We start from the raw sequence: 16,070 nt of genomic DNA, 5'->3' as shown, positions 1-16,070 counted from the left end.
TGATACTTTAAATATAGGCAAAAATATATTATGTTTGTACAAGTAAATAACACTTGTAATAGAAAGCCTCTAGTCAAATTATTGTCTGTAATCCTTGAAACTAAAACCAATTTCATTGATATAGAAATCAAAACCAATTGACATGACAATGAAAAAAATTTACTCTTAATACATTACTCTAAACAAAATATAAAAATCAAATGAATTTGAGTCTTAGTTTATAACATCCTTACAAAATTAAAACTTGGTAACGGACCGGGTTAGTATGAAATGAGCTCATCATTTCCAGCAAATTTCCTATATTTGTACTTGTAGAAAGAAGGAACGTAAATATAACAGTAGATGTCTTTCATATTGAATTTTTTTAAAACGAATAATACAAATACACCAACTTATATTAATATTAATGAAAGTATTACGATTTTTCAAATAAATTTAAAATTTAGCGCAAGGTACGAAATTTGAATCAGATGAACTTTCTATTTCTGTTAAATAATTGAAATAATAATTTTAAATTAATCTTTTATAATAATATTTTACTTGTACTTCCACCTCTATTTACGGAATATTTATGTACATATATTTCAACAACGTATGTTATAAATTAAATAAACATCTAAATAAAATTGAATCAAACCAATGGTTTATATAACGTACCACTTTTCCCTTCATTAAGTGAAAATACTACTTTTAAAAACAATCTACAATTTAGTTAGCAGATTATTAAAATTAAGTTTATCTTTATACAAAAACATTTCAAGAATTGCATACATTCAGGATGAGAAAAAAAAATTGAAAGAAACGTCAACATAATGCTGATTAAATTTTTTTAAATTATAAAAATTCGAAAAATTTTACTGGCCATTTTGTTTTTCTAAAGCTCAATTACGGTATGCCGTGGTAGAACAGACCAGCCACTATTCTGCTTTTGCAAAATTTAAAAAATGCTTATGGTTTTGCTATACAATAGTTTAAAAAGTAGCATTATTAGGGTTTTGCGAGACTACAACGTTTATAGGCGGGAAGCTCTCATAGGGAAATGAGGCTTTCATAGGAAGTCAAGGGAGATATTGGAGGGGATAGGTAAAAATCTTCTTCTTCTAGTAAAAATTTATGTACATATGAAATTTCAGTTTTCTATCCTAAAGGGTGTAGAAGTTTTGTAAACATGATAACGGAGGAACGGAAAGAGTGAAATTAATAAGCACTTTTTTTAAAAATTTTTTGGATATTCAAATATTATTATATTTGAGAATTTTTTTCAATGAGTTTTTCTCTTAAAAATGTCTTGGTCATTTAATTTTATATCTTGGCCAGTATGCGACAACTACATACACTGTGAATGTTTCTTTATTTCTTTTTTAAATTTACAGATATGAGATAATTCTTAAAATAATACAGAACAAATATTAAATTAAAATTTAGAAAAAGAGAAAAAGAGAGAGAGAAAAAAAGTTTTTTTACTACAATAACACAATCTCTCCGTCTCAATTCTCAAATTATAATTAATCCGGTCAGGAGAAATTTTGTTTTGCAAAAACAAAAATCAAACAAAAACACAACAAATCAGGTTTTTAAATATAAATTCATAAATTAAGATTTAGTACACTTCAACATTCGAAAGAGTAAAGAGAAACAATAAATAAAATTATTATATTAATTTATTTAATTAAAATCAATTGAATTGACCAAATGGCATTTAAAAATAATACACTTACAAAAATTCCACATTGTGAATGGGAACAATTAAGAGATTTATATAAAATAGACTGGCTCAAACATCATATTGTTTATAATTCAATTCAAAATTATATAAAATGGTTTGAAAAAGATTCCAAAATTAAAAATTTAGAAATATTTTCTTTAAATGATAATTGGTCACAAGATGGAACATTTTTAATTTTGGTAAGCATATATATAATATTGTGTATACAAATATTGAATTTATTATTATAAAAAAATTTACTAAAAATTTTCAGGATCGATACCTTGTACTAGCAAATACATTAAACGATAATTTAAATAACTTAATAACGATATTAAATCTATTGGATAAATCAAGATATTATTATATATTTGGAATAACTGAAAGAATACTACCAGCAATAGAACAATTTTTTAAAATCAATAATTGGAAATTTAATCCGGAAGAGAATAGAACGGTTTGGCATATTTTGGATAGGAAATGTATAGAGAATTTTGATATTAAGTAATAAATTTTGATACTTCAAATTATTTATATAACAAAATTATATTTATAGTAAATATTAATTGATAATTCTTATAGACCTCCAAAAGGAATTATTTTGAAATCATTATCAGAAGAAAATTCTGGTATAATAAATGAACTTTGGCCTTATAGTCATCCGGGATCTGAAAATTTCATAAAACGACAAATCAAATACAATTATAGTTTAGGAACTTTTAATGAAAATTCTGGAGAATTAATTGCTTGGTGTCTAAGGTGATTTTTATGAAAAAAATTATAATTGTTAATTAAATTATTTAAATAATTAATAATTTTTATAATTGAAAAATATATATATATATATAAATATTTTATTTTTTCTTTCAGAACATATTTAGGATCATTAGGAGTTCTACATGTTTAAGATGAATTTAAAAGACAAGGTTATGGTTCTTTAATGGTTAAAGCAATGTCAAAATTTTATTATAACAATGAAGAAGATGTTACAGCACCTGTTGTAGCAACTAATACAGCATCAAGAAATATGTTTCAAAAATTAGGTTTTAAAGAATTTGGTAATGCTTATGTTCTATTTACGGAAGCTAACAATCCAAATTATGAATGGAATGAAAATGATGATTATTAAACTAGAAATTCATTATTACAATTGATATTAATTTATTTCAATTATTATCTGTACTCATATATTGTGGAAATTATCATATTATTAATTTTATTATTTTACAAGTCCCCACTTCAAATCAAATTTTTTATCAAAGTACAAAGAGTTATAATCAAAATATTGCAGCTTATATTCCACAAAGTATATTCTTTCACTTTATTTTAGATTCTCTGCGTTTAAGTTGAAATCAAATACAATAACTACATAAATTTATGTCAATAAAAATATAATTCAAAATTAAACAAGAATGAAGCAACTTTAGTTTAATTTTCTCCTCTTATCTAGTATTAATTTTTATTATTTTTATTATAAAAATATAAACAAAACATCATATTAAAGTGACAGTAAATATAATTACAAAAATACTTCAACACTATTTACTCAATTTTTTGTTTCACACTCATATTTCAATTAAATTCTCTTCTTCTACTTCTTTTATTTTCAATGTTTTCTTTTAGTATTCGCTCAAACTTGATCTAGTGTGGGTCGTTTATATTTTTTTTCCCTTAGAATTTATTAAAAAATAAAATAAAATTTTTTGCGATGTCATCATCTTTAGATCAACTTGTTGAAATAGAACAAAATGATTGGCCTATATTACGAGACCTATATAAAATTGAATGGCCTAAACATCATATTGCATTTAACATTATTCAAAATTATATTAATTGGTTTCAAAAAGATCCAAATGTTAAGTATATTAAAGTTTATTCTTTAAATGGAGATTGGAGTGACGGAACATTTGTAATTGTGGTAAGAAATAACAAATTAATTTGTAATAGATTATTAAGTAAATGAAATAGATTATTAAGTAAATGAAATTAATTATTAAAATTAAATATTTTGTAATTATGTATAGCTAAAAAAAAAAAATTTTTTTTAAACTAAATTTTAAAATTTATACAAAAACTATTATTTAATCGAGTAATATAAATTAATCAGTTCATTTTTAAATTATAATAAAATTTTTATAAATTTAAATCTTAAAGATAATATTTAATTTTAAAGATAATTTTTATTAAAAAATAATATAATAATGCAATTCAGTAAGTCTTTAATCATTCACAATAAGCATTCGAAGTATTTAACTCGCAATTATTATATTATTTATACTCAATTTTGAGTGTATTCATCAATAAATGTATACTCTCACCTTCCATCTTGAATAAATACATAAATACAAAAATACACTGATCTCATTCTCATATGGCAAAATGAAAAATTACTCATTTTTCTCATTCTGTTGTGATGTTAATTACATTAATGTTGAACGAAGAAATTTTGTGTGAAATCGTGAAGTTTGTAAATTTATTCTAGTGGATTTAATGTTATAATTAGTTTTAGAAATCATTAAAATGCTTAATAAATGTTTAAAATAAATTGTGTAGTGTAAAATCAATTATGCACAGAACAATTAAAGAATGATGTGTAAATATTTGAACTCCTTACTTAATAATTAAGTATGAAAAAAAATTTTATTAAATAAAAAAAAAAAATTTATAAAAGGATTCATAATTACTATAGCGAATTCATTTCAAGAAAGAATAAAATTTCATAGCATTAAGTATGCCTCTCTCCTTAGGATTTCTATTACAAGGGATTGCTTTTGATACAATGGAAAGTCATATACAAATAGTGCTTAAATAGTTATTAACCCTAGTTTTATGATTAATATTTGCATTATTGTTTCACGAAGACAATAAAATTACAATTTTCATAATTTAGAACTGAATTTACTAACTTTTTCTATAATATCGATAACAAATTTTAGTGCAATAATTGCTTCATATTTATACTAATCTTCTTATCGAATGTTCTAATCAACAATTTGCTCTTAATACATAAAAAAAATCATAAAAATATTAATAAAACGTTGGGGCTTAAAAATAGGCTAAATTGTATATCAACTATTTGAAATATTTTAAATTTGTAAATTTTCTATACTTACATTAGGACAGGTATATTGTACCGTTTTGTACTCTTAACAAAAATTTAAATCGTCTTACAACAGCACTCAATCTCTTAGATAAATCAATACCATATTATTTATATGGCTATGTTGAGCGTGTTGCACCGGCTGCTAAGAAATATTACGAAATAAATAATTGGATCTATGACAAGCATGTTTGTAATACAATTTGGTACCGTAAAAAAAACAATAATAAATTAGAGTTTGAAATAAAGTAAGTCCCAAAATATGTAATATTCTCGTAATTATCAAAAGCAAATCCTAACATGAAAATTAACACTATCATAAAATATTACAGAATACCAGATCATTTAATTCTAAAACCTTTACAAGAAAACGATGCTATAATCGTTAATAATGTTTGGCCTCATCGTCATCCTGGTTCTTTGAATGCCATTAAACGACTTATAAGATATAATGAAAGTTTAGGAATATTCCGAAAAGATAATGATGAATTAATAGCTTGGTGTCTTCGGTACGTTGAAAAATAATATAGTACAAAATATGATATAAAAAGTTTTTTTTTTTTTAAATTGTAAATGAAAAAATTTCTAGTTTAACTTTGGGCTCACCAGGATCACTTCAAGTTAAAGATGAATATAAACGTCAAGGTTTAGGTATACTTCTAGCAAAAGCAATGTCAAATATTTTAATGAATCTCGGAATGGAAATAGTAGCTCCTGTTGTTGAAGAAAATGTTGCATCAAAAAAAATGTTTGAAAGCCTTGACTTACAAAAAGTTGATATGATTTATTGTAATTGGACTGAGCCTCTTAATCCAAATAATGTTTGGGAAGATAAAGATTGCGAATAATATATAATTTGTGTAGAAATATACGTTACAACAAATTCGTTATATAATATTTGTTTTTATTTAAAAAACAACAAAGAAATTTAAAATTTTAATTGGCTCCAATTTTACATTCAAAGAATTTAGTATAATTCATCTATGAAAAAGCATGTAAAAAAATACTGTTTTTGTGTTAGTAAACAATATGTGGAACAAATTCATTCATAAGTAAACATTAAGTAGCACCTTTATATGGTTCATGTATATATTTCCAAAATTAATGCAAATAAACAGTGTATTTTATAAAATAAGTATTATATTAAAAAGAGGGTCTAACGTTTTTCAAATAGTCATAGTATATAGAAATCTAAAACTGGAAAACAAAAATTGAAATTCAAAAATTGGCTAAACCATTTCTTTTTAATACCCTTCATTTCGTGTATATATGAGAATCATCTCGAATACGTTATCTTTATCATCTTCTCAACCATGAACTTCAACTTACCTAATATTTTTATAAAATATTTGATGTTAATAAAATAACAAAAAATAATTGCATTTTTATAACCCGTCTACTAATTTCTTTCTTCAAAAATTAGGACAGATATAATGTTACATTTTGTACTTTAAATAAAAATCTAGATCGTCTTACAAGATCTTTAAATCTACTAGATAAATCAATATCATTTAATTTATATGGCTATGTAGAACGCGTATTGCCAGCTGTACGAAAATATTTTGAAATTAATAATTGGGAATTTAATGAAAATGAATGTAAAGCGATTTGGTATCATTGCGAAAATGAAAAAGTTTCAAAATTTGAAATTAAGTATGTATACGATTAACAAAAAATTTACTTAAAAAATTTATGATCATTTCCCACATAATCCGAAATAAATTTCCAGAATACCAGAAAATATTATATTGAAACAATTGGAAGAAAGTGATGCAAAAATTGTCAATGAATTTTGGCCACATCATTGTCCCGGTTCGTTGAACACAATGAAACGACTCATCCGATACAATCCAAGTATTGGAGCATATAGAAAGGATACTGGAGAACTAATGGCTTGGTGTCTCTGGTATACATTTGATTTAAGCTAAATAATATATTTTATTTACATTGAAAATCTTTAAAATATTTCTAGTCAAGTTGTAGGATCGTTAGGATCACTTCAAGTTAAAGAGCAATATTTGCGTCAAGGTTTAGGAGCTTTATTGGTAAAGTCGATGTCAAAAATATTTATGAATTGTGGAATGGAATCTTTTGCAGCTGTTGTTGTAAATAATATTGCATCTGACAATATGTTCAAAAAACTAGGATTTGAAAAAACTGATATTATTTATTGGAATCGTACAATACCTTCCGATCCAGAACATGTTTGGAAAGATTCTGGTGATGAATAAATATTTTATAAAGAAATTCATGAATAAATAAAATTTTGAATAATTAATAATTATTTCGGTGTTTTCATTATTAGTTAGAAAAAATTACTCGGATTTTAATAAAAATTAACTATAACATAACAAAAATTGAGAGATAGACGTTCTACAAAAATACTTTTAGTCTTATACTTTTGCCTTAATTTTTATTCTGATTGTTTTAAAAAACAAATAACAACCTATTTCCAGGACCGAATTCATGTTTTATTTTATACTCTACCCGATAATATGGAACGTTTATTAACTGCTTTGAATTTATTAGATAAAACCAAGAAATTCATTCTATTTGGTTTTGTTGAGAGACTCTTACCAGTTGTGAAAAACTTGTTTAGCATGAATGAATGGCCACTAAACTTAGAAGATGGAACTACTGTCTGGCAATATATTAAAAAGGATGTTGCAAAAAATTTTGATGTTTCGTATGTTTTCGCTTTATTTTTTTTTTAACCAAAATTGACAAAAAAAAATTTTATACTTTTAAGACCTCCTCCCGGTACTGTACTAAGACAATTGAGACAAGAAGATGCGAAAACTATTAATGAAATATGGCCACATCGTCATCCAGGTTCAATAAATTTTATAAAACGTTTAATTTATTATAATCTTAGCATGGGAGTTTATAAAGAAGATACCGGAGAGTTAATTGGCTGGTGTTTAAGGTAAAAATATAAAAAAAATACCGTTATGTCATTCTAAATCGAATTTTAAAATACTATCAAAACAGACTACTTATAGGTTCATTGGGAATTCTACATATAAAAGAAGGATACAAACGACAAGGATTTGGTAGTTTATTGGTAAGAAAAATGTCTAAAAGTCTTGCTGATATGAATGAAGATACAACAGCACCTGTTGTTATTAAAAATACGCCCTCTAGAAATATGTTTAAAAAATTGGGTTTCGAAGAAGTTGGAAAAAATTACTGGGTTGATACAACTGCAAGTGATTCTAATTATAAATGGCCAGAAGATATTTAATGTTGTATGGGAATCCTATAGAATCTGTAATTATTAGTAATTTATCTTCTGTAAATTTTTTTTAACTAATTAAAATAATTGATGTAAAGGTCGTTTTCTTCTTTATTTTTTATATTTTAGGTTATTTCAGGATAGTCCTTTTTTTACTAAAAAATTTATAAAAGTTTTGAGTAATTACGTATTTTTATTACCACACGAACGTGAGTTTAAAGGGTACTACAAATTTGTCTTGCCGTTTATCACGCTCAGAAATAATGGTCTAAAATAAAAGCTTAAGTATATGTTTTTGATCAGCGTCGAATTCAAAATATTAAAAATAAATGTTATCTCTTATTATAGAAGAAACGTGTGACACAATGACCTTATTAAGTGAATTTCCAAATATTAATTATAAAAAAAATTAAATCTTCCTAATCACTTTATTTTATTTTAGCTTTCACCTCAATTATAATTTATTAAACTTGGAATGATATTGGTGATTAATTGTACATCGCAAACTCGATTCTATGAATTTTATACCCGAAAGTCAAATATATGTTTACTGGGTTTTTCTTCGCCCATGTTATTAAGCATACCTAAAATTTTTTTTTTTAATTTATTTGAATTGTGATACGGGTCGTAACGGGAATGATTTTATTGGCGAATATGCCAGTAGAATAGAGGGCCCTGTAAATGATCAGTGCAGGAGTTTCTGTGATCTCGTACCCGTGCGAATGTAATATTTGAATATTCAAACTTATAATTTTTATTGCTAATTTTCTTAAAACTAGCTATGTATATAATATAAACTATAAAATTTATGTAAAGTGCTTAATAATAATTTCAATAATTTTTTAATTCCATAATATTTTAGACTAGACAAATTAAAGGTCACAAGTGTGAAAAGAATATTATTTTGAATAATTTTTGATAACATTTTAAAACTATAAAAATTTAAATGATAGAATGAATGAAAATTATAATCAGCATCTATATTTAATATAATAGATGGAAAATTTAAATAAATGGTTATTTAAAAATTATGCAAACTCAATGCTCTTTTATACTGCACATTATAATCATAATAAAAAAGAAGCAGATCATGGTTCGAATATATTTTTAATTTAATATCTTTAAATGTAAATTGCTAAAGAAGAACTCAAGTGCTAATATACTATAATGCAAATGCAAGGAGGAAAAATTTAATAAGAAAAACATGAAGAGCAATGAAATTTCATATATTTTTTATAGAGAGAAAAAATATTACTCTTTAATAAATTATAAGAAGTGAAATAGAGTAAAATTTTAAACTTCAAAAAAATTTCATTTATAATAAAATTTACATTTAGGACTATATCCAGGAGAAAGGCTACGAAATATACTTAAAGTCAGAAATGAACACACATTTTTTTGAAATTAGAAAAACTTAATATGAACAGAACTGGAATGAGTTTTGATTTATTGTTATTTCTTAGACGAAAAATTTACACCACATAAAAATGTCCTCTCTAATGCTTAGTTCATTTTAGCGTATCACTCAAACTCTCACACATTCACTATCATTCACATTCTTTGATCTGATTCCCATGAAAGTTCACTAAGAAACATTACTTAAATATTAAATTTCGAAAAAAAAAATCGTTAATAACATCTACACTCCTTGATACACTACATTGAAAGGTGCCTTAACTGCGGGGAATACACACTGGCTACCTTCATAGACATTGAAGGCACTTTCAACAATGTCGGGTCGCGGTCGATCACGCAAGCTCCCTGACTGCCCTGATAGGGAATATTTTGTCAGGCAGATTCATCAGAGCCAGCTTTGGCGGGTCATGCATTGAGTGCTCTGTTGGAAGTTGTACCCCTCAGGGGGGTGTGCTTTTCCTCTTCTCTGGAACCCGGTAATCAATCGGTTACTGGTACTCCTGGAGGGGAAAGGCTGTAAGGTGGTCGCTGGGAAACACCTCCACGCACTAAATGGGCTGATACAGAAGTTTCTTAGCCTAGTTTCGAACTGGGCGACCGGCTGTGGGCTATCTATTAACCCTCAAAAGACGAAGCTAGTCATTTTCAGTAGGAGATATAAGATTCCGGACGTAACTCCTCCGAAACTTGGCGGAATCTGCCTATCCTTAAGCAGGGAGGCTAGATTCCTGGGGCTGGTTCTGGATTCAAAGCTGAACTGGAGACCTAACATCATGGAGAGAGTAAAGAAAGCAACTGTTGAGCCTTACTCGTGCAATAGGGCCATCGGGAAGAGTTGGGGCCTGAAACCAAGCATGGTTTACTGGTTGTACACCGCGGTTCTGGTGTGGTGGCCCGTACTTCCTTAAACCTGGGATTAATCAGCAGGGTTCTGAGAATGGCAATGGTTTGTGTTGGTGGAGCTCTGCGCTCCACCCCTACACATTCTCTCGAGATTCTCTTGCATCTGCTTGGCGAGCATGTGGTGTTCGTGGGCAATGTTAGCATCTTCACGGACAGTCAAGCCGCTATAAGGGCGCTGGAGTCAGACAACTACGTCCGGAACGTTCCTATATTGCAGGTCGTCTCTTAACGAGATGGCGGGCAGTTCGAGTTAAACTTGGGTTTAGGTTCCCGGACACAGTGGGATCTCGGGGAATTGCAAGGCGGATGAGCTTGAGAGACATGGAACGACCCACGGAATTCTACCTGAAAAAGAGAACCTGGGCATGCCTCTAAGCACTCACAGGTTGCTGCTACACAGTGCAGCGCTGGAACGTACCAATCTCAGATGGGCGAATGGAACTACGTGTAACGCAGCAAGGAAGTTGTAGCCAAAGCTATACTTGTGTCGCACAAGGGATCTGATATCTCTCCGACGGTTGGAAATTGGTGCAGTGATAGGGGTTTAAACTGGACACTGTCTGATTGGCAATCACGCCAGGAGGATGGGCCGCCCCGCAAACGATCGCTGTAGGAGCTGCTGTGACGAGGAGGAGGAGGAAACGGTGACCCATCTGCTGTGCTCGTGTCCGGCGCTGGCGAACTCCAGGCGGAGGTTTCTTGGGTCCCACTTTTTTGGGCGGGCTACGGACCAAGCGAATGTAAATGCTAGGGATCTTGGCCGGCTTCTGAGGAACTCGAGCTATGAGGGAGAAGAGGAGAATCCGGCGGCATCACAACGGGCCTTGGCGGCCTAGGTGTATCTTTCGGGGAGCCGAGCCACCTAATCTATGTGGCTTGAATCAGCGCTATGTGGCCTCTCCATAAACTAGCTCTCCTAATGTTTATACATTTAGCATGTTTTTTAGAGAAAATTTGTGTTGCGCCTCATAAAATTTATAAAGGTTTCTTTTCGGTACCTATTTTGGATTGATAACCTTTTCTTTTATATTATCCTTTTCTATAATATTAATTTTAATTTTTTTTTTAAATTATTGAAATAAAAAGAAAATTTTGTTCAATTTCCTTTCAATAAAATTGAAAAGGTAAAAATTCTTTTTTACTTTTCTTATTCTAACGCATACTAAAATTTCAAACAAAACCCATTACATAATTATGGTTTAAACAAAACCCTTATATATATAAGTATATGGTGTACACACACACATATAAATATTCTGCCAAACATTAAAAATTAAAATCCATATACCAATAAAAGTTAATTTTACAAAAAGTTATACGTACACTGAAAAAAAACAACAAAAAAAAAAAATTGAAAAATTTTCACTTTCAAATCAATTTTCAAATAAAACACATACAATCAATTTTAATTAGTAATAGAAAAGTGAATATGAAATTAAAATCATAATGATGTTAATTAGATGTACCACACATATACATACACTGCAATGCAGAACATATTTATGTAGATTAAACAATAAAAAACAAGGAAACTTTATGGTATTTTGTAGGGAAAAATGTAGAAAAACCAAACGGAAAATGGGATTTATGCAACAAAAAAAAAAATTGAAAACTTTTTTTTTCCTCATATTCTCAGGGTATACTCGTACACTATGCACATATTTACACATATTATGTTTTTTAGCTTATTAAAATTTTTTTCCATATTTTGTATCAATAGTTTTGACCTACTTGCATCAAAAAGAGATAAACTTTATTTTCGTATACAAAATGAAAAAAAAATTTTTTTTAAATCAAGGACAAGTTTTGTTTTAAATCTATTTTGTATACAACTAGATTTTTCAATATATTGCGTTATATAAGTTTTAGTTAAAAAATTAACTTTTATTTATTTTGCGTATAAATTAATTCAGACATTTTTAAAGTGAAAAGTTGTTGTTCTAAAGCTAAAATTATAATTGGTAGAAATAATATTTCAATTAATTAAAATTATATAAAAAAGAAAAGACAAATGCGTACACTTTATATGTAAGTTACAATAAATTTCACACCTTATATTAAATGGCAACACTGATCAGTTGTAATACGAGCTTTATTATTATAAAAGCTCTTAATACAAAAATCAAATTCAACTTATAAATTTCAACGCGTAATACAAAATCTCTTCAGAGATAAAATAAAGAGTACATTCATTTACATTACAAATTTCTCTTTCTCACATAATTCTCAAAATAGCTCGTAAGAAAAACGCATTAGCTTTTATACGATCATTCATAATATTATTTTCTCTCTCTCATCAAATTTTGTTACATTTGAATGCATTTATTTCATTTTTAATTAGCAATATAACTTAATATAACATTTTGTAAATAAGAAACTTTAGTAAAATTCCTAAAGAGCTGTCATCTACAATAGGAATTACATTTTAAAATAATACTCAACAAAAATTATTATATAACAATAAGATATTTACTACACATAAGAAAAATGAACTGTAATAATAAAATTATTCCGATACCAATTGAATATTGGCCAAATTTAATGAATATGTATAAAATTGATTGGCCAAAACATTTATTAACATTTTATACAATTAAAAATTATATTGATTGGAAAAATAATCCTGAAATAGAAGAAGAAGCAGAGGAATTTCAATTTTATTCATTGAATGGTGATTGGAGTGATGGTACCCATGCGATTATTGTATGTTTTGTACTATGTTAAATTTAATATTGATGAATTTTTAAAAATTTTTTGTTTTGTTTCTTTTTGTTAGGATAAGAGCAATCATGTGATGTTTAATACTTTAAATGAAAATTTTAAAAATTTAAGTGATTTACTACAACTATTATTATCTATAGAAAATTTCTATTTAATTATAACACCGGGTGAAATTGAATGTGATGTTATAAAATTTGTAAATAAATATAATCTTATCATTGGTGACGGTAATGCAGCTTATCTTTATCATTTAAATAAAGAGATAGCTTTAAATTTTGATATCAGGTAATTATTTTTTTTTTATTTTCTATATTAATTCATACATACACAAATCATATAATTTTGTTCTGCAACTCTAAAATAATAATTTTCTTATACGCTCATTGAATAGAATAGAGAAAAAATAAATAGAACACTCTAATAAACTTTGAATTTAAGATAAGTGAAACTATATGATTGTTACAGAAAATTAAAAATAACAACAATATTAATAAAGAAAAGTAAATAAAATTAAATTAACAATCGTATATTAATTGCACTTTATTGTGTAAGCGCCACAATGACAGTGAAAAAATCTGATATGGCCAGGACATGACTGATCGCAATGTAAATTGTTTAGTTTAGTGAAAGTTTTAATTTTAAACCATTCTTTCCAATTTTAAGAAAGCTAGTAAGCTTTTAGTTAATATACCTAGAAAAATATAAATTTGGCCTTTAATAAAGTTTTGTTATTTGTCATTCAATTCCTTGAATAGTTCGCCAATTAGTTACGATAACAAGCCGAGCCAAATTATTAAATTTTAAAAAATTTCATCACTTAGTTTCGTAGATATAGTAAAAAATGTTAAATCTGTCCCATACTAAAATTTCAGCGAAGTTGGTTGATTGTTTCTTCTTATATGCGCAAAAATGTTAAAACGGCCTGCAAAAACTCATATATAAAATTGGGTCAAAATCGGTTCAAACGAACTTGAGATATACGCGTACATACACAGACTGACAGAGAAGCACACCTATAGGTCGACGGACCGAGATATCTTTCTAAAAATACTTTTATTTACGCTTTACGAAGTGCGTTCTCACTGGAAACTCGATATCCGAAATTTAGTGTCATCGTATGACCTCCCGTCTGACGTATGCAAAGAGGTTGGTAAAAATCGATGGGAAAAATTGTCGCTGGGATAAAATCATGAAAAAAGTTTTTTATACATTTTTATTTAGATTATATCAGCAATAAATACAGGCATATATGTGTTACAATATAGAATTTATGTCGCTTATATTTTATACTTAAAATTTTTTAAATTCAAAACAATAAAAATAACTCTTTTTCTTTTTTTTTAAAAATTAGACCTCCAAGTGGATATAAAATTAAAACGTTATCAGAAGAACATGCAAATTTTATTAATAATTTATGGAAATATAAACATTCTGGCTCAGAAGAATATTTGAAAAAATTAATTCAAAGAAATTTGAATTTGGGAGTTTTTGATGAAAATGATTGTCTTGTTGCATGGTGCCTTAGGTAAATATTAAAATATTTATATACATAAATGCATATAAAAAATTTTGTATTCACTGGCAACGTTAGACTAAAACATGTATTTTAAAACCCCCAAAATCACAATATAAATGGAATAATAAATATACAATAAATTTTATAATAAATTCATTTTAAAATGTAAAAATTTTATAAAAAACCTCTATGCGCCCCTATAAATACAATAGGAATAGAGTTAGTGTAGCGGAATCAATACGAGTATTCATGATTCGTGAATTATTCTACAATAATTTTAAATTTGTTTTTTTTGTTTTGTATAATTTTTTGTATTTTTTAGAGTAGAATATGGTCTATTGGGAACACTACAAGTGGTTGATACACATAAGAGAAAAGGATTAGGATCATTAGTAGTAAAAGCATTAGCAAAACTTTCAGCCGAAAATAATTTTGATTCTGCAGCTTCAGTGGATATTCCAAATATATCATCGAAAAAATTATTTGAAAAAGTTGGGTTTGAACAATTCGGTATGATGCGTTATATTTATTTGGTACCAAAAGTTGAATAAAATTTTTCATTAAAAAAAATGTTTTTGTACTACTGAGCGTATTTAATAAATTTTGTATAAGTTCAAAAATAATTACAATATTTTAATTTTTTATTCCAATTATTTTAGAATAGTATAAATTTAAAGATATGTTCCAGACTAATATGGCCGAAGATATATAAAGAAGGCACAAGAAATACTCAAAAAGTTTATTGACTTATGTTCTCCTGGAATGCTGTAATCCGTTTCGTAAATGTGTTTCAAAACCTCTTCCCTTAAATGTACTTTTATTTGGATTTGCTCTATTATGAGCTACATCTCATATTTTCAATTTATCCATGATCGAAATTAACAAGCTTCTTAGTCGGTATTTACTACCGGTTTCATATGTACGAATATGTTACTTTTAAACTGGTAAATTATCAAATTCCCTGAACGAAAATCATAAGTCAAAGATCAAACCCATATTGTTGCTTATTCCTCCAATACTCTGGACTGCATGGCTGCCATGACCAGTAAGAAGTTTTCTTCTAACTTCAAGTCCTCTTTTTCCATCGAGCATTATTGCTCTTTCTACATTCCAGCACCATGTGGATCATTGAGTTAAAAGCTACCTTTTTCTGTTTCATTGAATCATTCGAATGCATCCGCGTGTAGTTGTTATAACTATTCATACTGAATCCAATTTCGTCCAATTTTCTTTTCACGATCCAAGAAAGACAAAACTCCATTCTCTTCAATTTTGTGCTTCCATTTTGTTCGATGTTACTATATATAATTTATTAAAACATCAGATATTTTCTAATTTCTCCTTATCCACATTATGAAACTTCTTCAACATACCACATACATACTCAGGCCACGAGACATAACTCGTCCATATTGTTTTTCAATTTCGACATAAATAATTGATGGTGAAAGTGGATTGATTTTCGATACTCCCG

The 16,070-nt window shown here is 27.4% G+C and overlaps 4 protein-coding genes across 4 annotated transcripts; all 4 read left to right on the top strand.

Annotated features, from left to right (window-relative positions):
• Positions 1–714: 714 nt before the first annotated feature.
• On the top strand, positions 715–6,221 carry LOC129608383 (uncharacterized). Its single transcript, XM_055519866.1, has 8 exons — positions 715–1,905; positions 1,980–2,209; positions 2,288–2,464; positions 2,627–2,763; positions 3,391–3,623; positions 4,824–5,053; positions 5,138–5,314; positions 5,395–6,221. Exons 1-8 carry the CDS (start codon positions 1,693–1,695, stop codon positions 5,651–5,653), a joined length of 1,656 nt encoding a protein of 551 aa, XP_055375841.1. The 5' UTR covers positions 715–1,692; the 3' UTR covers positions 5,654–6,221.
• Positions 6,222–6,325: 104 nt separating this feature from the next.
• LOC129608331 (uncharacterized) lies at positions 6,326–7,222 on the top strand. Its single transcript, XM_055519789.1, has 2 exons — positions 6,326–6,711; positions 6,778–7,222. The coding sequence occupies exons 1-2, from the start codon at positions 6,632–6,634 to the stop codon at positions 7,034–7,036; spliced, it is 339 nt and encodes a 112-aa protein (XP_055375764.1). The 5' UTR covers positions 6,326–6,631; the 3' UTR covers positions 7,037–7,222.
• A 211-nt stretch (positions 7,223–7,433) lies between these two features.
• On the top strand, positions 7,434–8,049 carry LOC129608382 (uncharacterized). Its single transcript, XM_055519865.1, has 3 exons — positions 7,434–7,444; positions 7,555–7,731; positions 7,797–8,049. Exons 1-3 carry the CDS (start codon positions 7,434–7,436, stop codon positions 8,047–8,049), a joined length of 441 nt encoding a protein of 146 aa, XP_055375840.1.
• Positions 8,050–12,757: 4,708 nt separating this feature from the next.
• LOC129608330 (uncharacterized) lies at positions 12,758–15,202 on the top strand. Its single transcript, XM_055519788.1, has 4 exons — positions 12,758–13,062; positions 13,136–13,365; positions 14,432–14,605; positions 14,919–15,202. The coding sequence occupies exons 1-4, from the start codon at positions 12,847–12,849 to the stop codon at positions 15,145–15,147; spliced, it is 849 nt and encodes a 282-aa protein (XP_055375763.1). The 5' UTR covers positions 12,758–12,846; the 3' UTR covers positions 15,148–15,202.
• Positions 15,203–16,070: the final 868 nt, after the last annotated feature.

This window comes from Condylostylus longicornis, unplaced genomic scaffold, assembly GCF_029603195.1.
Source record: "Condylostylus longicornis isolate FDR11 unplaced genomic scaffold, ASM2960319v2 ptg000031l, whole genome shotgun sequence".
NCBI classification, from domain to species: Eukaryota; Metazoa; Arthropoda; class Insecta; order Diptera; family Dolichopodidae; genus Condylostylus; species Condylostylus longicornis.
Note: the sequence above shows the minus strand (reverse complement) of the source record. Positions and strands in the feature narration are given on the sequence as shown.